The 27,559-nt window shown below is 39.2% G+C and overlaps 1 protein-coding gene across 2 annotated transcripts in view; it reads right to left on the bottom strand.

Moving 5' to 3' along the window:
- Positions 1-27,559, bottom strand: part of TTC27 (tetratricopeptide repeat domain 27) — a 142,867-nt gene that overhangs the window by 33,883 nt on the left and 81,425 nt on the right. For both annotated transcript variants that reach the window (XM_019741708.2, XM_074331880.1), the window contains one exon: positions 11,651-11,878. In XM_019741708.2, coding sequence (XP_019597267.2) covers positions 11,651-11,878 — 228 coding nt within the window. The remainder of the gene's footprint in view (positions 1-11,650; positions 11,879-27,559) is intronic.

Genomic DNA, 27,559 nt, shown 5'->3' with positions numbered 1-27,559 from the left:
TTTATTGGTAGCATTAAGGTGGCACTTCAAATAAATGTGCCTCTTAAAATTGATGGCATCTTATAGCCCATGAATTACGGTAGCAAGTTTATTTGGATCGACGGATACCTCATTCTGGGACAAAATCAAGAACAATGAGAACTGCCCTGGAAGTTCTCAAAATGCATGTGCCCTGCTTGCTTTCTGCATCAGCAGAGAACACACTTCTCACAAAACCGTTTCACGGGTTGTTATAAAAAACAGCGAGTGTAAGTTCAAGATGTAAATAAGGAATTCTATTTTTCAATCCACCTGAAAAGAAAAAGGTTACAAATATCTAAAATTAACAATTATCTTATCACTCTAAAACCAGCTGGATATGAGGTTATTATTTTCATCTAGTATTGAAAACATTAGGATGGGAGATGACTTTGTACACACCCTGTTCTTTGAAATCATGAAAAGGCTTTAAAACAAACTCTAGGATTGTCTAATTGCTTGTGGCTGACCCAGTAAACCACAAATAACGCATTCATACCTTGCTTCTCAATTGAGGGCCTCAGAATTTGGGCAACCAAGGAGAATATTTCATGCCTCTTTTACTTTTTTCATTTTAAACTATCACTTAAACAATTATTACCAATAGTGACTAGCATCTTGATTCACAATGGTCATACTCTCAAGAACACAACATCATAAAAGAAAAAATCAAAAGACGTCTCAAAAAAAACTCTCACATGAGTCCCCAAATTAGTTATATGTACTTGAGTACCACAGAGCTCTGTCATCTGGTCCAATGTGATCAGATACAAATATGTTAGCCTCGTTCCATTTTCTAGTAGCTACATTTAAAAAGTAAAAAGAAACGGGTGAAATTCATTTTAGTAATATATTTTCTTTGACTCTACATATCCAAAGTATTATCATTTCAACATGTTACCAACAGACACAAAATACTGAGATATATTATATTCACTTTTCACACTATAGACATTTTTTTTTCACCTTTGAAATCTGACATGTACCCTACACTTACAGCACATCTCAATTTGGACTAGCCCCTCTTCCAGTGCTCAGCTGCCATAGGTGGCCAGTGAGTACCATACTGGGCAGCAGAGTTCTACACAATTCCTCAGAAACACTGACACAGACCCTGGCATACCTTGCATCCCTCCCTTCTTTCTCCAGCAAAGAAAAAAAACTAGCTCCTCCGGTTGAGACCCTCCCGTGGGTGCCCACCTTTCATATACTGTAGTGGCCCCTGTTCCTCCCGATACAGCAGTAACCAGAATAAGCAGCACTTAATGGGCACCCACTATGTGTGCCAAGCACTGATACCAGAGCTTTCCATACATCACCTCACTTATCCCTCACAGCAGCCTTTCAAGGTGGAAACTATTACCCTCATTAGAGAGATGAGGATGGGGCAGTCAGTCAGCGAGAGGAGACACTGGACCAGTCAGCGTGACTCAGCGCCCACATGTTCCTCGCGGGGCCACACTACGTCCCTCTATGCCCTTCTGTCCCCACAGCCGTCATTAATGGCAGTACCATCCTCCTCGCCGATAAAAAGGGGGGAAGTGCAGTGAACATGTGCTGGGAAAACCCAGAAGATCCACTTTTTAAGAACCAGGGCATATCTATGTTCCCCCACAAAGGCTCTTGCGACTAGGCAAGTGCACAAAGATCAAGCAGACGAATCAGACGCCTTAGAAATCGTAACCATGTTTAGCTGGAAGGAAGAGCTAAAAGGCAAACCTCTTCTCAAAGGAACTGAGCACCAATGGAGAAAGAAGCATGTGATAGAGAGGCGTTGATTGAGATTTCTGTAGGACTTATTTCCAGTACAAACTGAAGGTGGAATAGTTGTTACAGGTGGGGCAATGAGTTTTACAAGCAAACAATCTAGCTTTTTTCTCTGAGGGCGACAACATGAAACACAAAAGCAGGCCAACTATTTATTTTGAATGTGATGATATATATACTTAAAGAATGGTTTTAAATTATTTTTAAAATAATTAACAAAGAACAGGAATGGCTGAGAACATAACACGGTCTCTCTTTTAACTTTCCTCATTAAGCCCCCTAGAGAAACACTGGAATGGAAACATAGATGCCTAGATTCAAGAGGTTTTGCATAACTGCATGATGTTGGCCATATCACTTAACCTCTGAGTCTCAGCTCCCCAACTGTCAAATGGGGGTTGGATTAAGCAAAAAGTCCAAGGCTCCTTCAGACCCCAGATTCTGAAAACCCAGAGGTGACAAGGTTCAAAGGTACATTAGTGCCATCTAGTGGCAAAAGAAGTACACTGACGATACAAATAGAACAGTATTATGATCATGTTTGAAGAGCTAGGAAAGAATCAACTCAATTAGAGGCCTTAGAAATCAATTCAAAAGAGACCAATAGAAAAAACGAGGCATAGAGAGGAAGTAATTTGCCTAAAGCCACACAGCAGTTCCTGGTTCCTGGTGTGCAATATGTGTGATGAAAAGAGTGCCTGCAATACTTATTTAAATCTCAATAATAAAAATGGAAATTAAACAGTTTGCTACTCTGAGGGCTAAGGACAACTAAGCACCACTAGACAATGGGCATGGATTACTTTTACAATTAAAAAGTTAATTTGCACAAGGGTATTTAAAGCACATCTGCAATAGGTACCATTTGCTTATTTTTTTTTTATTTTTTTTTATTAAATTTATCGGGGTGACAATTGTTAGTAAAATTACATAGATTTCAGGTGTATAATTCTGTATTACATCATCTATAAATCCCATTGTGTGTTCATCACCCAGAGTCAGTTCTCCTTCCATCACCATATATTCGATCCCTCTTACCCTCATCTCCCACCCCCCACACCCCAACCCCCTATATAAACCAAAAACAACAAAAGAACAAGACAAACAAATGAGAAACAGAAACTCATAGACACAGATAATAGTTTAGTGGTTGCCATTTGCTTATATATTACAATTTTCTTTTCTAAATTATGAGCCTACTACTCAAATTTCCTTCCTCCTTCAAGGTCTCTGAAAAATGAATAATCAGCTTCACACTTTTTGCTAGCTTTCCTTACAGGATCGACTGTTGGAATTTTTCTGATGTCACATATAATAAGGTTTAGCATATTTTAATCAAATCCTAAGGCCAGCTGCACGCTTCATTCTCTCCTTTCTCCATCCCTGACTCAAACCCATGACCCCAAATGTAGGTAAGTTGTTGAATGTGGTTTCATGACACAGGAAATGACCCAAGCCAAATCCAAGAGTGACATCAATGTTTTTTCATAGTAGCTTTTCCAAAACTGATGTGCGTGCGGTGCTCATATTTTTTAAAAATGTATACCACCAACTCTTCAGTAACCAAACTTCTCATTTAGTAAGTTCTAAGTTCTTTTCCCTAAGGAAACACGAGTCAACCCGCCAGCTTCTCTCTCTGAAGGAACACCATCCTCTATTTCAATGTCTCCCTTTAAAGAATCAACGAAATTTTATATACATTTTTTTCTTTTACCAAACTATTTCATTGTTTAATGCCCTCCTCTTATTCCTTCCTAGATTTGGTTACCATGGTTGTTATATTTGCCCACTCTTTGCAGAGAATTCACAATGTGAGGTAATATAGGTGTTTACGCGTTATCTGCATTTGAGACTCTTCTATTAGATCTATCTCCCTATTTTTAGGCCACAGATGATGGGGCAACAATGATTTCCTATCACCATTACTACCACACGGCAACAGGCAGGATAGGGGAAAAACCACCAGTAACATCTATGACTGAGAACTTACTATGAGCCAAGAAATATGTTAGATACTTGACATATATTAGCCCTAATTTTCCCAGCAGGAACCTGAGATAGGATTATAATCTCCACTATAAATGAGGAAACTGGAGCCCAGAAAAATGAAGTGATTTACCTACGTCATATTCCTTGGGATTGCTGGGGTTCGGAATCCGGGCCACAGCGGCAAAGCTTTGCCTTCCCCAACGCCCCGCAGCCGGAGATACAGCCCAGATGCGATCCCAGGGCCTGTGTTGCTTGGCAGTTATGCACTTCAGACCTTAAGAGTTTCATCTTTTATTGCTTACCAATATGAGAAAGGAAGAACAAAAAAGAATCTCTTTTTTTCCTACATATTATTTGCATATGTTCACCCTGTCTTCTCCTCCACTGAAACGTAGGCTCCAATCTCTTTGAGTCTTCCTACCACAACTAACACAAGTTCACAACAGAAACTCTGTAACTCTATTTTAAATAAAAACATTTTCTTCTTTCAAACACTAAAATGAAAGAGAAAGTCAACCCCTACAAATCAAGGAAGCGTATAAGCTCCCAGTATTATAATATATTGTGGAAGTGTGGTCTGATGTATAGAGTGGGCTGGGTATAGAGTGCTGATGTATAGAGTGCCTCATTTTCTCTAAAAGTCCCCGGTCTCGCACAGACTCACTCACTGGCAAGTGCAGGGTCATCCCCAAACCTCCACGTTACAACTTCACTTTGCTCCTTATGAAAGCTCCAGCGGCTCTTCATTAAAGGAGGAAAAACGTTCAAACCTGACAGTCTGGTACTCAAGGCTTTCTGTACCTTCTAACTTGACCTCAACCAAATCCACCATTGCTTCTAACATAACACAGTCTCTGTTAGAGACAAACAGGGAAAAGGCTAAGAGTAGTTGCTCTGGAACCAGAAAGCCCATGTTCAGATCCCAGCTCCCCATTTCATAAACTGTGGGATCTGGTACAAATTACTTAACCATCTCTTTCTTCATCTGGGAAATGAGGATAAAAATAGGAAGTACCTCAGGGATAGCGCTGAGGATTAAAAACATAAGAAAAATGCTTAGAGCAGTACCTGGCAGTCAGTAAATACTCAATGTTAGCTGCTATTGTTATTATCACAACTGAATAAAGAATAAATAAACAGTCAAAACCCATAGTTACCAAGAAACCTTTGCTCACTACGTGGTTGGTTTTTCCATCTACTAGTCTGCTTTCCTGAAACATGTTTTCCCAATTTTTCCTCCTATCCAAATCCCAACCACTCTGCCTAGTGCATAACATCTCCACACGGCCCTTTCTGACCACTCAGTCCTCATTCCTAACACCATCACAAGGCACCCACAGCATGTTGTGTATTTAGGTCACATACGGTCACCTCTACCTCCGTGTAAACCACAGGAGGGCAAGAGGCCATGCCTTCAGGCAGTTCTTTTGTGGCCCTCTCGATATCTCAAAATGGTTTATAGAGTTTACACTTATATTCTAGCTTAGACTATAGAAGATGCGTAGTAAACAGACATTGCAATTACAATATTAATGCTCTCATCTTCTTTCCAGTCTCATTAGAAATACAGAGGGTGCCAAAAAAATGTAAGATAAGAGATGTTATCTTAAAAATGTGTATACAATTTTTTGGCACCCCCGGTATTATTCCTGTTTCCAGAGCTAATACCTGCACCCCTTCTCCTCCTTCCACTCTTCCCTAAAAGGATATTCCCAAGTGATCTTCCCTCTCTCTTTATAACATTCATTTTCTCCTTCATCCATTGGATTCATTCTCTCCTTTATCCACTGCCTTTAACCATGTCCAGGTGTCCAGTATGTTGAATGTTTTACTTCACTTTTCTGCCCCTGGGTAAAATACTCCACATTTTGACTCTCACCTTTGACATGCTCCTAACATGAACAGTCTATAGATACTGGATCCATTTCCTCACCTGCTGCTCACTCTACAATCTCCTAAAGATGGTTTTGAAGGTCATTAGTGAGCTCCAAATCCAATGACCTCTTCTTAGCCTTCTTTGGACTTTATCACTACATGTGACACTCCACACTGACACTTATTCTTCCTTTAGTTTCCACGAATCCCTTCCTTTGGGTTTCCTCTGTCCTTCTGATCAAAATTCTGGAGTAGTTTGCTTGAATCGTATTTCACTGGTGCTATGTCTTCTACCTTCTTCCAACTGCTGGCAATGACGAAAGTCCAGAATTTTGCCTGGTGTTTTCCAACAAGTTTTTCATTCACTTGCATGGCTTCACCTTACTTCCACAGAAGAGCCCCAGTCTGCAAGCTCACTATTGAGCTTTGTGCGTTTGTGTCCAATGGACTAGCAGCCATTCCTACTTAGATACAGCAACATCTCTTCATAGTCAACATCCAAAATCACATCTCCTTCCCCTGCAAAAGATATTTTCCATTCCTCCTGAATTCTCTATATCTATCAATAAGGGCATTTTCCTTTTTAATCAGACAATTGAGAAAACTGGCACCCTCTTGGATTCCCTCACTCCTGCCAGTCCAATGAGCAAGTCCCAGAAAATTTTCCTTTGTAATGAGGCTTCAACCTGTTCTGTCTTTCTAACCTCACTGCTAAAGCCACTGATCACTCATCGATGATGCTCATTCCTTATTTAAACTTCCTACAACACCACTTTTGTAACATCACTCTCTTATTCAAAACCACCACAGGTTAGATAATCGTGAAGAAAGGCATTTCAGGACCTTCGTAAATTAGTTCTATCCACATCACTTCCCAGCGGAAACTCTCTGCTCTCTGCTGATAGGTTGACACAGCCTAATTCAGTCCCACATCCACGTCTGGTACACAGTAGGATCTCGATAATGCTTAGTTAGGCAACCACAACATGTACTGTTCAAACTGCAACATTTTTGAAAGTGAAACAGAACATTAAAAAATAATTTAATGAACACACAATGTGATATATATATACTAAGTTACATAGGTTTTAAGAACTGTACACTTGAAACCTATGTAACTTAGTATACTAACCATTGTCACCCCAATAAACTTTAATTTTAAAAAATAACTTAAAAGACCTTATTTATTGGCCAACAAATTGTTCATCAACAAACTGGTCTTACTATGTCAGGGACCTATAAGATCAGTCTATCTGAAAATCCTTTTTAAAAGTAAAATTAGTTTTGAAAACTAAAAATATATTTAAAAAATGTAAATGCTGATTATCTGAACATTTAAAAATAATAAAAGGAACATTAATCAAGCTATACATTTATGACATTTGCACATTTCTGCAATATATTAGATTTAAAATTACTTTAATTTTTCTTAGTAGATATTTATATACTTTAATCAGATCCTTAGTCATATCTAATTCTAATACTATGTCATCGATATTTTTTCTGATGAATTTGTAAGTGAATGATAGCTAGCAACCTCAAAAGCATGAATGTTAATGATACACACGTCTTCTGATTCTCTAACAAACGTACCATAGACTATGCATTTAGTTTTGCAGACCATCCCTAATATAAAACCAAACACTTCTATTTTTATACCAATTTGATTTCAGAAAGTCATTATAACACACAAAAGCCATTCAAATATCACTCTCATTTTGCCTAAATTTTATTATTAAACCTAATTGTATGGACATGTGTGTAAAAAAGAGACTACAATGTTTTAAATGCCACTTTTCTAGTTTTCTTTTATTCCAGGACTTAAGGGACACAATAGCATGAGGGAGCGCTCCCTCTTCAGAGACAGTTCAAACTTGAATCCGAGTTACGATGAGTCTATGGTGTTCAGGTTTGCATCTCGCAGTAGTTCTGTGCCACTGGAGCATCCAATGCCTGCACATTTTGGCACGGCTTATGACCTGCCTGAATGGGGTCCATATGACAAACCACAGAATGTCCTACATAACATCTGTACTGTGACGCTGCTTTGAACAATTGTCATTTTTTTGGTCTCGTTATGTAATTAATTCAAAATGATATAATGAAATCACTAAGTCCTATCAAGTCGTTCCCTGCAAATTCCCTCATATCCATCCCTTCTTTCCTACTGTCCCTTCCACACTGATAGCTGTGATGCTAGACTATTGCCACAGTCCTGTAACACTGCCTACATCTAGTATCTCCCAAGGCCACAGTGTTAGCAAAACAACATTCCTAAACTACCTCCATGCTTACCACATTCTTTCATCCAAAATGAGATCAACCCCTCAATGGCTCCTATCTGCCAAATAACACCGAGAGAGTTTAGTCTCCCATTTAAGATCTTTCATAATCTGGTTCCAGTCTAACTTTCCCACTGGAAGTACCCTATTCCCATTGACTGAGAAACTAGCCTATTCACGATCCCTTTTCTCTCTCTCTTCCCTCCTGTTTCTAGGGCTTTGTTCATACTGTTCACCTGCCTGGAATGGCCTCACCACTGCCCTTTCCTTGGCCCATTCAAGTACTATTTGTCCTTCAAAGCCAAGTTCAACATCCTCTCTAATGTCTACCAAAGGCAGAAACCGTCTCTGCGGTCTCTGTATAACTAGTGCTTTCCAAATAACTCACTTGGTATTTCTTTGATGCCTCAGATTATCGGCCAGTTTTGTCCGTGTTCATCTCACTAGATTGTACCAGAGCTACCTGGTGACCTGTGGTTACTGCTTCATCCCTTCGCTCAGTGCTATGTGCACAGCAGGCAATTAGTATACATTTGACTGAATAATTGGTTAAAAGATATTATGTATTCACTCATTCAACAAATATTTATTAAATACCCAATATGTGCTAGGCACTGTGACAGCACTAGGAAAATATAAATGAACCTTAGAGATAAAAATTTCTGCCTGTATGAGACTTACATTCTAGTGGAGGAGAGGCAGAATTTTAAGTAAGCTATACATAATATTAGCTAAGTGCTATGGAAAAAAATAAAGCAGGGACATTTGAGCAGAGACTTGAAGTTATAGAGCAAGGTGTGCAACGATCTGGAAGAACATCCCAGGCAAAGGAAGAGCAAGTGCTAAAATCCTGAGGCAGGAATGTGCCTGAAATATTCAGGGAAGTGCAAAGAGGCTAATGTGGGTACAGTGAGGCGCAGGATGGGAGGGGGAAAGGAAAGAAACAGCCAGGCTGGGGAAAGGCTCGACAGCCATTAAGGAACTCTGACTACTGTCACTAGGTGATGGAGCAGAAGAACAATACGTCTGACTCACATCTGAAAGGATTGATTTGGATGCTCACTGAGAACAGGCAGATGGAGACAAAGAGAGGCTGGAGGACCAGTAAAGAGATAATATGTTAACTTGGTGAAAGATAACGGGATCTGAATCAGAATGGTGGCAGGTGGTAAGAAGTCATCGGATTCTAGATACATTTTGAAGGTAGCTCTGCTGGGATTTCCTGATGGATAGAGGTGCGGCATAGGAGAAAGAGGAATCAAGGACTTGAAGTCCGGATGGGGCAGACCTCGATGGGCAAAGTTTTCAGGAGGGAAAGAACAGTATTTCAGATACTGGAAATGGTAAGTTAGAGTAACAAACGGGGAGATGGAGGAAGCAAGTTAGATACAGGAGTCTAGAGTTCAGGGGAGAAGACTAGACTGAAAATAAACCTTTGGTAGTTGTCAGTGTATAAGAGGTATGAAAAGCTATGGGACTAGATGAAATCAAGGACGTGGGAGTAGACAGAGGTGAGGCCCAAGCATTAAGTCCCAGAGCAGCCCTAGGAAGCCAGCGAAGAGACTGGGAAGGAGTAGCCAGTAAGGCAGGAGGAATATGTTAATGCTAAGATGCTGAGAAGAGACTGTACCTGAGAACACAACTCATGCTGTGAGGTATCTGGCACTGATTTAACTTAGGCTATGGGAGGCGAAGGGAACAAATTTATTTTCCCCACTCTTATGGCAGCTGTGGGTAGGTAAACTTTAGGCAGAGGTTACCAAGATATGCAAGGATATGATACAGTTTTCCGTAAAAGTAAACTTTCAATAACACAATATTGAGTTCTATTTTCTACCAGAAAGTGTCTAGTGATAATAAACTTTGTGCAGGATTTCTCAACCTTGGAACTATAGACATTTTAGGTTGGATAATTCTTTATCATGGGGAGCTGCCTATGCATTCTGGGACGTTTAGCAGCATCCCTGGTCTCTACCCACTAGAGGCAAGTAGTATACCGCCCTCCAATACCACATGTCCCCTGGGGGCAAAATCATCCCCCGTTGAGAACCACTGACTTAGAGCAAGCTGTCAACAAAAAGCAGCTCCTAAGTATACGCATCCTTGCTGCCAAATGAAACTGTCAATTTCTGCTGATATTCTGCACATACACCTGTCCCACTCTCTCCTCCAGGCTTTTTACCAGACTGCAGATTTGGAAGGTTCTCACTGTATTCACTACTAAGAGTGAGCAAAGTAAGCAAGTAGCTCAACCTGTCATAAAAAATGTGCCTCTGGTTTTTCTTCAATTTAAAAGACATGCCCTGTGTCTACCCAGTTCAAAAACAACCACTTCTGTACACTCATGTTCATAGCAGCCTTATTCACAATAACCAAGAAGTAGAAGCAACCCAAGTATCCACTGAAAGGTGAATCAACAAACAAGGTGTGGTCTATACATACAATGGAGTATTATTCAGCCTTAACAAAGAAGGAAAGTCTGCCACATGCTACAACATGGATGAATCTCGAGGACATTATATATGCTAAGTAAAATATGCCAGTCACAAAAGAAAATATACTATATAATTCTACTCCTATGAGGTACTTAAGAGTAGTCGAATTCAGAGACAGAAAGTAGAATGGCTGCCAGGGATGAGAGGGAAGGGGGAATTAGGGAGTTACTGTTTAATGGGCATACAGTTTCAGTTTCGCAAGATTGAAAAAGTGGTGGAGCTGGAGGGTGGTGATGGTTGCACAACAATGTGAATATACTTACCACCACTGAACTGTACACTTAGAAATGGGTAAGATGGTAAATTTTATGTGATATGCTTTTTACTACACACACACACAAAAAAAAGGATGCAGGTTCCAGAGTCAGACCATTTGTGTTGAAATCGTGGCAAAATGCCCAAAGAGGTACCTGGCTCATAGGAAACGAATGGCAAACATCAGTTGCTGATTTTAAATTCGCATTCTAACTATAATTAAAGTCAGTTTACATGTTGGTCAAGAGCCATGGTTGACAGTTATGTGTGCCTTTGAATGGTCAAATGGGAAAGCAGTTATAAAGAAAGTTTGGTTAAACAAAAAAGACTATTTTTGAGAATAAGATCATTTTAATAACTGAATATCATTAAGGACAAAGTAAGGCTGATCTCTTTCTCCTAAACATTAGATCCCTTCCTGTGGATTTATCTTGTCACTTACTTTAAAGATCCAGACTCTTTTTGTATTACTTTTTCAAATCTTTAAAAAAATGCCTTAACATTTAAAATATTTGAGTGTATGTAATATAGACACCTTTTCTTAAAATAACCAATAATCCATTCTACATGTTACCTTATTTATATAACAAGCTTTTCTTTCATTATTGATTTCAGCAATTACTTGAAGAGTCCTACACTGTCTATAATTTTGACTCATTCATTTCTTTCCTAACATACCTTTTCAAAATGGAACCTAATGGCTGTATTTGCCTTAAGGACAGTTAACAGAAAGAAATGACAAAATGAAACAGATAAGCCAATAGGAGAAACACAACAGAAAGTGAATAAGGGGAAACCTACCAGTCCACTTTCTATGACAAGCAAGACATGCATTGGAGACTAAGTTCTTAGCTCTCAAAGACAAGCTCACCAGTCATTAGGACAGAAAACGGGTACTTGTTCAGTAAGAATCAAAATCAAAGACAAACATCAGTGCCAAGAGCAGACGGGGTTTAGGAGGTGTCTGACCTGCATGGGGTTAATCTTCACGGAGCGTTCAAAGCACTCCACGCATTCCTTAAACTCCTTGCTCCGCAGGTGAAGGAGGCCTTTGGAGCGCTGAGCTCGAGCGCTGCGGTGCTGGGACAGCTCCCAGGCTTTGTCATAGGAGGCGTGGTCTCGGAGAACATCCCCAAGCAGGCAGTATAGACTCGGCGTTTCTTTCTTCTCTAGCTCTTGTCTGAGGATTTCTTCTGCCTAGAAATAACAACAGAAATAACTCAATTGTTATTTTTTAGGATACGCACGTCTTTTATCCCACAGAATCCAAGATGTTATTTTCGAAGTTTGAGATGACCTGGTTATTTTTGCCACCTACAACACCGGCTGAATAAGAGGGGAAGAACAGAAAATAAATATGGTACAAGTAGAAGAGAGGAACAAGAAGTAAGAGGTGAATACTGCTTTCCTAGCATCTGGAATCCTTAGGAAAGGCCCTGAGGAGAGGCTCACTTCACGGTATTGGGGGGATGATCTAGCTCCCCACTCTGGCTGTCACGACTGCGACCACTGGTGAGAGCAGCACCTTTAACCAGCGTCAATGAAGAGTGTGTTTTCTGTTTTAAAATGGCATGCTCAGGAAGCCAAGGACTGCGGAGACATTTCTAAAAGAAGGAGGAGGGTACAATTTAATAGGCAGTGTGAATTATAACCACACTGCAGCTTACCTCACAGATAAAACTTGCCAACACAAGACCTATCTGCTTCCAACAGTCCATTCACTTTAGAAATTAAAAACCATACAGTGCACAGGCGTGGGTGTGATTTGCATAGATCCACAATTCAGAGTCACCTCGTCACCCAAGCTAACTCTGTACTTGTTACCACCGCCACTCCACTTCCCCACCCGTCCGTTCCCCTGTTTCTGATCAATCTCACAGAGCAGCAAGCATGGCAGTGGTGCTACTTCTCACCCTCGCGCACAGACACGTTCACACACACAGCAGTGGAGACGCCAAGACGCCAAGACAGCCATGGCCACAGGAAGTAGATAATCAGGAAGCCATCCTGCAGTAGCTGAAATGACCCTTCAAACTCCCTTAAGGAGTTAGCAATCTTAAAGTCTGTACATTTGATTTTCGTTAGGTTGGATATACCTATAATTCTTAAGCAGTCTAATTTTTGTGAAATCTTTTAAAAGATGGCTGTGCTTCCCAAGGTATCTTTGGATGCTGGCTCTTTCTCATCTCTGATACACTATGGGTTATGGAAGCTTTTTACACTTCCTCTGAAACTTGAACCAGAATTTATAAAACAGATTCTAAGGGAAAACAATTCTAGGCCCTAAATAGCCAAAATAAACATGAAGTTTGAAAATATAATCCATGTAATTCGTCTATTCACAGATAATATGTTATTAACGTATCTAACCGTAACTCTGTAAGGTCACCTACATAAATATTAAATATATGTATTTTTACATATATATGCATATGTATTCAACCATATTATGTGTAACAGACTGTAGCCATGCAGGAGTTTTGCTGAAATGATCTCACAGTGTAGATGACAGCATTTCTCTTGCCAGCATGGCACTAAATAAAACTTCAAAGTCACATCCTCCCAGAAATTCTGGAGGCTGATTCTCTTAGTAAGTTCCTTTCTGCTTTAATCAGTTAGAGTGGACTCTGTGCTCTGCAATTAAACAATGACCATAATAGTAACTGAAGTGATTGCAGGCAACATCACCCTGCAGAAAATGAATATTTATGATTGGTTATCTGATTGGGTTGGACCTAAAAAAAAAGAGGATCCAGAGATCACGAGAGGGTAGAACACTGTTAGTCCATGACATTCAGTGAGGAAAGGTTTACTTAAATTATTACCTGTGGTAACTTAGCATTTACCTAATGCAAGGCTTTTGTGCACAGAGTGATAGGACAATGTGAGAGAATACAAAATGGTGAGGTAGGCTGGCTGCTTCTAAATTCACTGGACAGCTCAAAAAAAAGGAAATGACACTCAATATTTTAAATCTTCAAGGTCAGAGAACCAGGGAATTCCTGAAATTACCTAAAAGAATTTCTATTCCTTTATAACTACCAAGCATGGCAGTCAAAAATCAAATGTAGACACTATCCCTGCAGGACTGAAGAATTACTACAGTAGAGGATGAATTAAGTTTCACACAGTTCTGTGTGAAAGTAAAGGCATTTGATTGGGTTAATCAGTATGTTTTAGTCATTCATCTCATTTCCACTACTGCCTTTAGCAACACATCATTTTATTATTTTTTAATAATTGCTCTAAGGCTACTCATGGGCATCTTCAATTTATCAAAGTTCACTTAGAGTTAATATTGTATCACCTCACCTTTTTCACATCACAAGTGGCCCAGTCAAGCCCTTCCTAAATTTCTGTTCCACAGAAACAATGACAGATAAATCAAATGACTGCTGTTGTTTCAAGCCACCTAAGTTTAGACGCAGTTGGTTACATAGCAGTAAGAGCAATAATGGTTGTTTAGAGTAAGAGGGTTATTCTAGTACCAGCTAGCTCATCATGGCCAGGAACAGAAGCAGGCATTGATTCTGAAAGAGTAAGACCCAAGAATTTAAATGGGGACATTTGGGATGATTCAGATAACAGAAATCCCTAAACCCTACTAAGTTTCCTATACCAGCAGACACAAGCCTCCACTGTCTGATAAGACTGGTGCTACCTTGCTTAAATATAATACAATGACTGCAGCTCAGGGAGTTACCTTGCAAGAGAACGCCAATTCTCCTCATACTTGACCCCTTCTATCCCTCACTGCCTCCAGACACATAAACAGACTTTCACACAAAAAGAACTGCAAGACGCCATTAATTTCTAGAGAGAAAATCTTGGGACCACATGGAAAAAGAGTCAAAGAGTGCTAGACCACAGGCAAAGAGGATCATAATTTTAAATCAGCTGAATTTAGATGCTCATCAGAATTTTTTGATTCACAGTGCACACTCAAACATCTGGGGATGGTTCTAAATTATTAGCTCCACTGCTTGACTCTAACATGGCCAAAATTAAAGTTGAGACGCCAGAAATTCCTTGGTGTAATGTAAAGAATCCAACAACTTAGAAAGAAAAGGCTCTTGTTAATTTCTCATTTGCAACCTATTCATTCACCCTTAACTATGTCCCCCGTGAGGACCCAAAGAACACTCCTTTCACCTTGGCTTTGAGAACTACGTTGTATGTGGGAGGACCAGCCTCCTTGAAAAGGGCTGGCAGATGTCCTGTGTAAGCTGGAGGGAGAGTCTGGAGATGAACAAGTGTCCTGATTTCAGTAGGGATGATTATAACACAAGATAATGGAGCTGGGCTGACAGCACTTAACCCCTGGAAGCAAGATGAGCATACTTATTTAAAATAGGCACAGCCAGAGTGATGATGAGACTGGTGCAACTACGGGAGCATGGATCTTAGGTGATGGATGATTCACCATGAAGACTTAGGACCAAGTGACATGGACAACCAACTAAATTCAAACTTGATCAATATAACATTAAGAAGCGGGAGGGGAGGAGGGGAAAGAAGGAAGAAATCTAGGTTTGGAGACCAGGTGTCTGACCTGAGTCACCCATGCTAATGCTAAAACATTGTCTCTCACCCAATTCCTATCCGAGTCACTTCACAGACTCAGAGCCTCTTTAAAAAAAAAAAGTAAATACAAAAGCCAATAGTGTCCATCCACGGTAGGCCTAGTAAGTCTCTGAACCCACTCAGTGGTTACTTCCCTCATTCTCGAATACAGAGTAGCCCTCAGTGAGCGCTACTATGGAATAAAGGGCCAAGTGAAAGCCCCGGAAGCTTCCTCTTCCTATTAAAAGCCACTGCATATCTATGCAAATCACAGAAATGCCACTATCAAAAACTTGAAAGATACCATGAAGTGTGTGTGGGTATATGGGTGTATGGACAGTTTAATCTACCCATTTAAACTAAGCAGAACCCAGATGGATTCTGGAAAATGTCATAGATTATTATAAACTTAATATAATGGTGGCTCTAATTATAGCTACCGTTCCAGACATGACCTCTTTACTAGAGTAAATCACAGTCCGACACTTGGTAAGCAGGTACTGACACAGCAAATACATTTTTCTCTACCCAAAAACCAGACAACCTCAGATGCAGAGGGCTTTCGCCAGCACTAAGAGAAGTACACATTCCTATGTTTCCTTGGAGTTACATGGACTCGATGGCATAATTTAGTCTGCAAGGACCTTGACTGTCTCACCATCCCATGAGAGCTCACCAGTCTGTGACTTTGATGACATCATGCTAATAAAACTCAAGAAACTGAGGCAAAACAATTGTGTGCCAATGTCAATCAAAAACCAATTGGTAATGACCCAGTTCTTAATACCGTAACTTGTTATTAGGAAACTGTTTAATTTATAAAAATTCATTTGATACATTACCCCTAAGGAACTAATGAAATAAATACAATAAGATATGCAAAATAAATGTTTATGTGGTACTAGTTATTTTTGGTGTTACATGCTCTAGGAATGCTTAAGTATCTAAACTGTTTTGGAAGAAACTGTGTTTTCCTAATCAGAAACCCTTCTTTATGTCACACAATCTATAAAATACTCTGAACCTGTTAGTTTGATACTTTACAAATAAGTAAACCCCCAAGTTTAAGGGCTAAACCACTGCACAGCCATATGTCCTAGATTATGATATGTCAACTTGCTTAGGCTGCAAACTGTGTTTCTTAAAATCCCTCTCCCTTCTAATTTCATGTTACAGTGGCCAGAAGGGGAACTTGTTGGGGATTTGAAAGGTAGAAGTAAAGCAACTGCCTTTAATCTTGGAAGGCTGTCGTCGCTAAACATGGAGTCAAGACGCAGAGACGCTCTGAATGTGCCAGCTTGTCCTTGCTCTGTGTTTCTAGTTTATCTATCCCACTGCTGGCCCTGCCATCCAATAGCAACCCCAGGCCCACCATGAGACATTTCACTGTGGACCCAGAGCTGGCAGCTACATATATACAACAGCTTTCCACAGATCTTCCATGAGTTCCTCCTTCAACGGCTGGAAGGACTCGCCTTCTCAGATTCTGCTGTAAAGTCTCACTTACCCACTTGTGCCGATGCATCCAGTGGACTGTAAATGATTTTAACCTGATCCTCATTAACTCCTTCGTCCACACCTTCATTTACCCAACTCTTCTTCCCACATTTGGGTTAGATCTGATTCCTTTAGTAAGCCCCTTATTCCTAAAAATACTCAAAATAGGTCTGCCTCCATAAATAAAACCTGAATGATACAATCTTTTTTTCATTCTCTTTTTAAATTTTATTGGGGAATACTGGGGGACAGAGTGTTTCTCGAGGGCCCATCAGCTCCAAGTCATTGTCCTTCAATCTAGTTGTGGAGGGCGCAGCTCAGCTCCAAGTCCAGTCACCATTTTCAATCTTTAGTTGCAGGGGACAGAGCCCACCATCCCATGCGGGAATTAAACCGGCAGCCCTGTAGTTCAGAGCTCACGCTCTAACCAATTGAGCCATCCGTCCGCCCCCTTTATTTCTTTTTTTCATTTTAAACTCTTTATGCGTCCTTCCATTTGATAGTGATATACAGATTAGTTTTTATCCACTACATTGTTAAATGCATTATCTCACTTAATCCCTATAATAATTCTAAGAGGTAGATACCCATTTTTAAGACAAAGAAATAAAAGTTTAGATTCCTTAGTCAACTGGTCAGTCCCAAACCAAAAGACACTAAATTGAAAAACAGGGCCTTGATTTCAGGTTCAATACTTTTCCTATATTCCACAGGTGGACATTAGCAAAAATGATGGCATAAGGAACCACCACTCTGAAAATTCCCTGCTCCATAAAAGCTACAAGGAAACTGGCAGAAAGTGTTAGAATCAACTTTTTTGGAACTCTGGAAATTAACCAAAGACTTGAAATAATCTAAGGAGTCTTTATTCAAGAAAAATGGCAAAATCTTGGTACAAATAACAAACTCTATGTCATTTGAACTTGCACCATTCTTACGCCCTCTTCTCTGCTCTGCAGTAGCCTTGAAAACAAACAGCAGACAATCATGGTGAAAATTTGAAGCCTGGCAGCCACCAGAGGAACAGAAGGGGTTTGGAGTGCCTCTAAAGTCTCCTTCTCAGAAAACTGTCATTATAGGACCAGTCTGGTGGTTCCCTGGAAGAGCCCACTTGCAAGGATGTTTTTATTTAACCTAACTCTGAGCTTATCCAGTGAAAAACCTTTGTCAAAAAAAATTAGAGACAATTGATTAATTTTGCAGCTGCCTGAGGTGGTAAATAACCGCTGGGGCAAACAACAGGCTAACCAACAAAAAGGAATGAGATATACAGAAGGTCTTTGAAAAACTCCAACACAGTCATGGGTATCTATGCATATACATAAGGCTGTGCACATGTTTGGGAAAGACCCAAGAAGACCCTAAGCTCTTACCTCTCCAGGCTGACCTGGAGGCTTTTTGCAAGCAGTTAGTGAAAGCTAAGGCTGAGCTGTCTGCTGCCTGGCTGAGTATTGAAAACATGCCCCAACACACCCACCCACACACAGCCCATCAGCAAAGACTGGGAGACTTGTTGATTTAGGCATTTAAGGAATTTTCTGTCCCATCATTAGCTGACCATTAAGATAACCAACCTGAGACTTCAGTGGTCACGTAGGACAAAGAACAGAGATTTTACATAATTAGTCAAGAAATACTACCAAACAAACGAAAAAACACATACAGCAACAGCTTGATTTCCAGAACTGCCACATTCCATTATTTTAAGTGTTTAATTTTCAACCCAAAATTACAAAAACATGCAAAGGAACAAGAAAGTCTGGCCGTTACATGGGAAAAAAGAAATCATTAGAAACAATTGCTGAGGATACCCAGATGATAGACTGAACAGACCCTTAAAATCTGCTATTTTAAATAATTCCTAGTACAATGACTAAGAAAATAACTCAAAACAACTGTAAAAGAAATGACAAGGGAATTAAAATGGTATGCTAGAAAATATCCATTAAGTCAAAAAGAAAGCCATAATGGGGAAATAAAAAAGATATAAGACATATAGAAAACAAATAATAAAATGACCAACATACATCTTACATTACCAGTAATTAAATTAAATGTAAAGGGATTAAACACTCCAACCAAAGGCAGATTGGCAGAAAAGATTTTTAAAATGATCCAACTAAATGCTGTCTGCAAGAAACACACTTTAGATTCAGACACACAAACAGGATGAAAGTGAAAAAACAAGTTGAAAGACGATACATCATGTAAACAGAAACCAAAAGAGAGCTGGAGTGGCTATACTAATATTAGACAAAACACACCTTAAGACAAAAATTGTTGACAGAACAAAGAAAGGCATATTTTAATGATAAATGTTCACTCCACCAACAAGATATAATAATCATACTTGTAAGTATTAGGTTGGGGAAAAATAATTAAGGTTTAAAAGGTTAAAAAATTGCAAAAACCACAACGACTTCTGCACGAACCTATATACAATCACTTAACAACAGAGCCCCAAATTACATGAAGCAAAACCCGACAGAGCTGAAGGGAGAAATCCAGAATTCAACAATAATATTTGGAGACTTCTATATCCCACTTTCAACAATGGGTAGAACAACTACACAGAAGATAGAAAGAGAGGACTTGAACAATGCTATGAACCAAGTAGACTAAAGAACGCTCTAAAGAACACACCAACCAACAACAGCAGAATACACGTTCTTCTCAAGTGTTCACAGAACATTCTCCAGGATACACTATATGTTAGACCGTAAAACAAGTTTCAATACATTTGAAAGGACTGAAGTATACAAAGTATGTTCTCCAACCACAATGGGATGAAATTAGAAATCCGTAACAGAAAGAAAATCGGGAAAGTCACTTACGTGGTAATTGAGCACCACACTCCTTAAGAACCAATAGGTCCAAAAAGAAATCACAAGGGAAATTAAAAACACTTTGAGATTTAAAATAAATAAAATAAAATAAAAAATAAAATATATATATATATATATATATATATATATATATATATATATATATATATATAATAAGCCAACACTTATGGGATGCAGTGAAAGCAGTGCTTAGAGGGAAATTTGTAGCTATAAATGCCTATACTGAAAAAGGATAAAGATTTTAAATTAATCATTTAATATTCCACCTCCATAAGAAACTAGAAAAAGAAGAGTAAACTAAACCCAAAGAAGCAAAAGGAAGGAAATAAGAAAGATTAGGGCGTCAATAAATAAAATAGAGACTGGAAAAACAAAAGAAAAAATAAACCAAAAGTTGATTCTTTAGACTCAAACTACCAAAATCAGAAATGAAAGAGGAGAAATTACTACCAAACTTACAGAAATAAAAAAGGATTATAAGGAAAGACTTTAGTCCACAGGTATTCCTACACTAAAGATAGGATCTAAGACTCAGAATATCAGATCATACCCTTAAATCACCTGCAGGATCAGAAAATTCTACAAATATTTATTCTAAGTAGACTGTATAATAGATCATGAAGGTTCTCCAGAGTCAAAAGACATATAACACAGAACTAGTGTCTGCAGTCATTGCAAAGACACAAAATACAAATGAAAGATTAAATAGTAACCAGGGGAACCTTCATATTTGGAAATGCTAAGGTACTGAGGATTTCAAATACTTCCTCAACCAACTCATACCTACCTGAGCTCTTGTAAGAATGAGGAAAATAGAGAGTGGGTGGTATGCAACTTCTCATTACCAAACAAAATCAAATCTAGGTATTTTATCCACTGGAAGATGGGTCTGGAGGGCCAGAGTGGGGCAGCTTTGAGAAAAATTAAGCTTGGCCTGAAACACCTTGCTTGGTGTTCAGGAACTGGCTTCTTCCTTCCACAAATTCCTATTCCATATTTTCCTGTTAGAAGTCAATTATTTCTCCCTGAGATCTTACACCTCTTTGTCCTGCCAAAAGAATTATCTTTCCCAAGGGCAATGCTTGCAGGCAATGTATTTCCTTCCTTCAATTAGTTACATTGCATCCGTCAGTCTCTTCACTATCTCCAAAATGTTCTCCTACATCCTCCACTTACCCACTCAATTTACATAATTTATTACCCAATAAAGAACTACAAAAGATGTGCCCAGTGAACATAAATAAAGCACAAGGGCTTGTAATATCACTTTTGTAATATTACAATATGGGTGGCCAGAAATCTTCACAGAATGCGAAAGCTTTGGTATTTCTGGCTATGGGTTGTAACTTCCCTAGGAAAAATACAGATGTCTAGCCTTACAGGATACAAGAAATTTGTCATCTACATGTGCATTAAATAGGAAAAAATAAATAAACTCCCAAACACACTGTCTTACCTAAATGGGCAACTGGCTGCAAGGAACCCAAGGTGTGTGCAAGAATCATGTCAGCTACAAATTCCAAAGGCCACTGCCTTATCCACACATATGTACATATCTCACATATCTAGGCTATTTCAACAATCTGTTTTACTTTGTAATTGTACATAATTAATTTTTATTCTTAATACAATTTTGTGGCAATGACTACACATAGTGAATCTAAGTATAAAATTAAGTCAGCCAAGACTTAAGCAGAACCTAGTGTGGTTGGAATAAGTTATACTCACATTACCTGAGAAACCTGCACTGCTCACAGCAGGGTCACACACTCAAATGCCCAGATACTCCTGTCAATTATTGAGAATGAATGAAGTAGGCTGGTGAGTGAGCATAAAAAGGAAGGGACCACTGCTCAACTCCAACCAGTTAATAAATAATGTGGGAATTTGGCCCAGTGTTTCCCCATCATTTGATGTTTTAAGAGAAGCCAAGAAATCTAGATTTTTAGATGAAACCACCTGAAAATGTTTATTCTAATCTTTTTCCAAATACCGTGTAAGCCAAACAAATTACCTCTTGCAACTTCAGATTTACAGCATTCAACTCCCATCGTACAGGGGACATCAGTTGCGATTTTTCCTGTTCAACATCCCTTCCCTGATCGTCTAATAACAGAGCCTCTTCCACCTGGTTCAGGTGAGGCCTATCAGAGGTGAGGACACATGATTCAGGCCCTACCATCTTCTGTAGAACCCTTTTGTTAGAGCCATGAGACTTACTACTACACTTTTCTGCCAGAATTACTTGAGCTTCTTGGGTCATCTTGTCTGCCTCATGAAGAGAGCTACAAAGTCTTGAGGACACCAATCCAGCCCCTAAATATAGCTATCATGCCAGGTGTACTAGAATTTTCAGTTGCATGAACCAATAAATTCCCTTTTTTGCCGAAGCTAGTATATGTTGGTTCTCTTACAACCAAAAGAGTAATTAACATATCCCTAGAAAATTGTATCGCATAAACCATTCTATAGACTTTCAACTATAAGCAGATCTGTGAGGATGGAAGTGACTTTAGTCAGAAAGGCAGTTCAAATGCCAGTTCTACTACTTACTGCTTACTAAATGTATGGCTGTGAGCAAGTTAACTACTATTTTGAGCCTGTTCTTCATTTGTACCTTACCTATAAGAATTAGACGTGAAATGTACCTAGTATTTTGTCAGGCACAGTGAGACCTAAAATAATGTGTGTGTTCTTTCTTAACTCCCTCTACTGGAAAGTAAGATGCTTGAGGTTTCACTACTGGGAAGAAGGAAGGAAACTTCAGTTTCCAGGGACACTAAAATTTTCTACAAATAATCACACCAGTCAACTTCGTACAGTTTCTCTGAAGACAGAAGAATTGCTGTTGTCAACTACTAAGTAAACGACTATGTAGCTGAGCCAACAGGATTGTAGAAAGTGAGGTCAGATGGAAAAACTACTGATATTACAAGATTAAAGCCAAATTTTTCCACACGAGGCTAATTTCAACCAAGGACAGTGTGTAGAGTCACACGAGAAGGTCCTAAGTATCTCAGAGAACTACACAAGATACAAACCGAGTGGACTATTGCTTTAATGGACAGCAGAAGCAGAAATATTCATCTGTACATATGATGGCCAAACAGAATTTGGAATCTATACAGACTTCCATCTTAGCATCTGTCATACTAAAATATTCTGCTTGTGTGTCTGTACTATCAGACTATAAGCTTCTTAGAAGTACATTTCATTGCTCACTCTCTTTGGAATAGCATTGCCCAGCACAAAGTAGGTACTCTATATATGTTCGATGAATTCAACTGAAACGAACACTAAAGTCACAAAGGGCTCTAGTTGTATTCTAAGGGTTTTCAGATGCTAACTAGAGACATAAAAGATTCTTCCTAAGTTGTGGTATATATACACAATGGAATACTATTCGGCGGTAAGAAAAGATGATATAGGAACATTTGTGACAACGGATGGGTCTTGAGAGAGTAATGCTGAGTGAAATAAGTCAGACAGAAAAAGCAGAGAACCATGTGATTTCACTGATATGTGGTATATAAACCAAAAGCAACAAAAGAACAAGACAAACAAATGAGAAACAGAAACTCATAGACACAGACAATGGTTTGGTGGTTGCCAGAGGGTAAGGGGGGGTGGGGGGTGGGGGGTGGGAGATGAGGGTAAGGGGGATCGAATATATGGTGATGGAAGAACTGACTCTGGGTGATGAACACACAATGGGATTTATAGATGATGTAATACAGAATTGTATACCTGAAATCTATGTAATTTTACTAACAATTGTCACCTCAATAAATTTAATAAAAAATAAAATAAAAAAAAGATTCTTCCTATTGGGAACAAAAGAAGAATTCCTTTAGATGACATGTTCTGGCTGGTATCAATATTGAATATAACTAAATAAGGACCTATCTAACAACAATTTAGTCCTAGTAAACAGAGAGATCATACAGCAGAACCTGAATTTCACAGGCTCTTCTAACCCAAGTGACCACACCTAGGAAGTAAGTGACTCTTGTTAGGACTAAACACTGAGGAGCAAAACCAATGGCCTGAAAGAACACATGTGTACGCTGCCCTGCCAACGCAGCCTGTGATCAAATGGCCCAGTGTTCAGAGGTAACTGAGAACCTCAGATACATGCAGCACAGGGGTTAATATATTAAAACATATGCCATAGTGGAACTCATTTACATTTATGATGGTGTGTTTTTCTGCAAGTTGTACTATGGGAAATTTGAGGTTTGAGGGAGGGAAGACCCGACCCTAAGCACCACTAGAAATCCAAGAAGCACCCCGTTAGGGACAAGGCCCTGGGTTTTGGATAATGAACGTGGGTGAAAGTTCAGTTCAGTCTCTGGTGAAAAGGGAGATAAAACTATTCAGGAAAACTGTTCATACTTGAGTCAGAGAAAGTATCAAGACAAACCGCCCTTCTTGATTATGATCTGTGACTAGATTTTTGTGAATTAGCTGAAGGAATTAAAAATTCTAATGTGTGATAAGAGTGGCCCTCATCTGACTTTGTATCTGGTCACTACATAGAAATGGGGAACTGGCAGACCAAAAACTGTAAGAAGCCCTCCTCGCAAAGAGTTAAGGGGGAAAATATGAGCTCTAGACCCAGAGATGGTCCTAACTATAAAGAATGTCTTTGAGGACTACCGAAACGGCAGAATTAGGCTTAACAGTTAGAGGTTTGTTCCAAGGGGAAAGAAAAACAGGCAGGCTAAGAATTTAACGGCACACTAACAGTCAGATTCAGAGACCTGACAATAGCTTTAGGCTTAAAAAAAAGGTGTGTGCATGCACGCATCCATGCATGCATGCGTGCGTGCGTGTGTGTGTGTAAGTCAAACAACTTTGGGCATAATTTAATTCTAGTCTTCTTCCCTGAAGCAGAAAGCAGAAATAGATTCTGAGTTTTGCTATTGCAGAGGCTGGTTCTCAAAGGCAGGGAGACTGACCACTAGAAAGGTACTCTATCTACCATCCTTACTACGGCGAATAGGATGACTGGGCAGAGCTAAGAGAGCACACAGCACCGTCTACTCTACGGCTGCCTGGAACAATACTAGCAGAAAGGCAGTTTACTTCTAGTCTAAATTCTTGTTCTATGAGCAGCACCTAAGAGGTGAAAAAGGACAAAACACAGCATCGCAGCTGGTCCCTCCCAACTGGGCTTCTCCTGCGTGGCGGTGCTCAGTCCTCTTCACTCTCTGACTGAGCCAACTCTTCACTAATTGCTTTTCACATTCACGTCTGTGTGACGACACCACGCTCTGGGGCTTCATTTTTCAAAGAGTACTTGCCAACAGAAATACTCCAGGTCCAAGGTAAAACAGAACAATTAAAAACAGGACTAGTTATCTAATTAGCTGATCATCTATTTAGATTACCAACGAATAGAATATTCTCAGTTATTTTGCCTATTTTTCTCACTCAAGTGAGCACAATAGGTTTTAGCTTACAGATGGAACATCTAATTTTTAAGGGATTAACAACAACCGTGACAAAAGGCAGATGTGGGGAAAGCAGGGTGACCTTTATAGAAAAGGAAGGTCTGAGCTCGGATTCCAAAATCTGCCACTTACTAAGGCAAAAACAATTCATACTTTGTAGGTGGTTATAAATATTATATGACAATGACAAAGTAACTATATAAAATTATAGTACATAAGAGGCATGATGTAATAACAGCGTGCTCACAATATCGTTAGCATCTGCTGAACAAGGCTCCCACTTCTATTCCTAATGTTAAAAGGTTAAAATGGGAAGGGAGAGAACTCATAATTTGTTACTGGAGAGCGAATATATGGCAGGGGTTGGAGAGGCACATAAAGTCCACAAGGAGTGTCTACTTGGAGATTTGCTTCAGTGCAATAACTACTCAGTGAACACCTACTAGTCATTCACTCAGCCAATACTTTTAAGTACTTACTACATGGCAGGCCTGTGCTAGGGGTTGGGGAGACCACTGTAAATAACACAGACACAGGCTGCATCTTAAGCAGCTTACAGTTTAGTAGGTGACATAAGCCAGGGATCTTAGGGGCATGCTGGGGTCAGAGGGGCACCCAGAACACCACCACATCTGGGAGGGAGGGGGCAGGGAAAGCTCAATACAGAAAGTAATCACCAAGGAGAAGCCTGAAGAATAAGTAGGAGTTGGCTGAAAGAGGACGAGTTCTAGACATACAAAAGCATATACAAAGTTCAAAGTCTTGAGGTAAAACAATGCTGCAAAATCAAGAAATCACAAGTAGTTTAGTCCCGCTGGAACTCTGGGCACAAGCTGCATGAGCAAGTAAAAAGGGGCGGGGTGGCGGGTGCAGCAGAGAGGCAATGCATTGTGCAATGTAAGTAGTAGCTCAGTCATGTAGTGGTGCGTGTTATTTGATGCATAAAAGACTTCCATTCACACTAACGAGCTCCAACTCAATCTTGGAGACAAAGGGAAGTTACAGAAGAGTGTTGGAACCACACGCCCAGATCTGTCTGTTAGGAAGATCACTCTGGCTGTCGTATGGGAAAAGAACTTGCGGGAAATCTTTTAAACCATATAAAGAAATTATCTTAGAAGAAAAAATCGTCAAAAACCCAAACCAACTGGTAAAAGAATCTCAGCCGTTAACAATGTTAAAAACATTTACTTGCTATTTAAAGGAAAATTTTTTTAAGAGCCCATGGCTACAATGATCTGCAACTGTAGCAAAATGAAAGAAAAGGCTATGTAATCTCAGGTAAACCTTGTTTCCTAGAAACAAGAGAAAACCAGAGAGGTCCCAACCCTTCTCTCTCCATTCTCATCACCCCCACCCCCTACAGGTGCCTTATGCCAGCTCAGTCTTTGTCCTTCATTTAGGGACCAAATTTGCTCAACAAAATAACAATGTGTCCATACACTTGGGGAAACTGCTCTAGTGTGCCAGATAACTTCTAAAAATTAAATGCTAACAGATGAGAACCAGGTCTGATCCCAAGGTCAAGAAAAATTAGTCTTAGCTATTTTGCCAGTGGTCAATAAATAATGAGAATTTCTGTTGGTAGTTTCTAAATTAGAAAATCTGAAGCCCTGCAATAGTGAGGTGCAAACCTGAGCACCAGAACACAATGATTAGAATTAGATACTTTCTGAATTTGCCTTTTAAAAATAAATTATACCATTAAGTACTAAATGCAGTGATTAAAATTTCACAAACTTCTAGTTAAGTCAAAATGTGGTGACAACTATTGGCACATGACCAAATCCTAAAAGAATCTCAGCTGTTTTAGAAATAAAACATTTGCTTCCAACTTGAAGGAAAACTTTTTAGGGTCTATGGTTAAATGGATATGCAAATATAAGAAAAACAGGTAAGGCAAGTCTTTCATGTATGTGACAAATAAAATGCTAAACTCAACCTTTAAAATCAAGATTTTGCAGGATGTTTGGCTGTAACTCACAAAAGACTTAAGACAAAGTAAATAACTCTACACTCCTAAAAATTAAAATATGCACATTTTATAGAGTAATTATAACCATGGAAATTTACCGTTATTACATAAGACATTTCTTACAAGGTCATGTGTAAATTTAAAAAAAAAAATAATACCACCACTACTTTGGGGGACACAGTTAACTCTATTATCTGAAAGGGATGGACTCATTAGATTTTTTTCTTCTGCAGTTAAAGTCTCTACTTCCCATACTTTCTAAAAATAATTAAATAAATTTAACATTTGAAAAGATGCTTTGGGTTACTTGTGATTCACCAATTGGCTTAATTATTTCAAAAATCACTATGTCAAAAACTACCATATTTTTATACACAGTTGTTATTTATCTGTTTACTGACCACTGTAAAAGACTGGCACACCACAGAATGATGTAATGGGAACTACATCAGACTGAGGGGCAAGATATTCATTCATCCATTCATTCCTTTGTTAAAGAAATATCTGAGTACTACTTTAGTGCCAGGCCCTAAATTTTTTT

Source organism: Rhinolophus sinicus, linkage group LG05, assembly GCF_036562045.2.
Source record: "Rhinolophus sinicus isolate RSC01 linkage group LG05, ASM3656204v1, whole genome shotgun sequence".
NCBI classification, from domain to species: Eukaryota; Metazoa; Chordata; class Mammalia; order Chiroptera; family Rhinolophidae; genus Rhinolophus; species Rhinolophus sinicus.
Note: the sequence above shows the minus strand (reverse complement) of the source record. Positions and strands in the feature narration are given on the sequence as shown.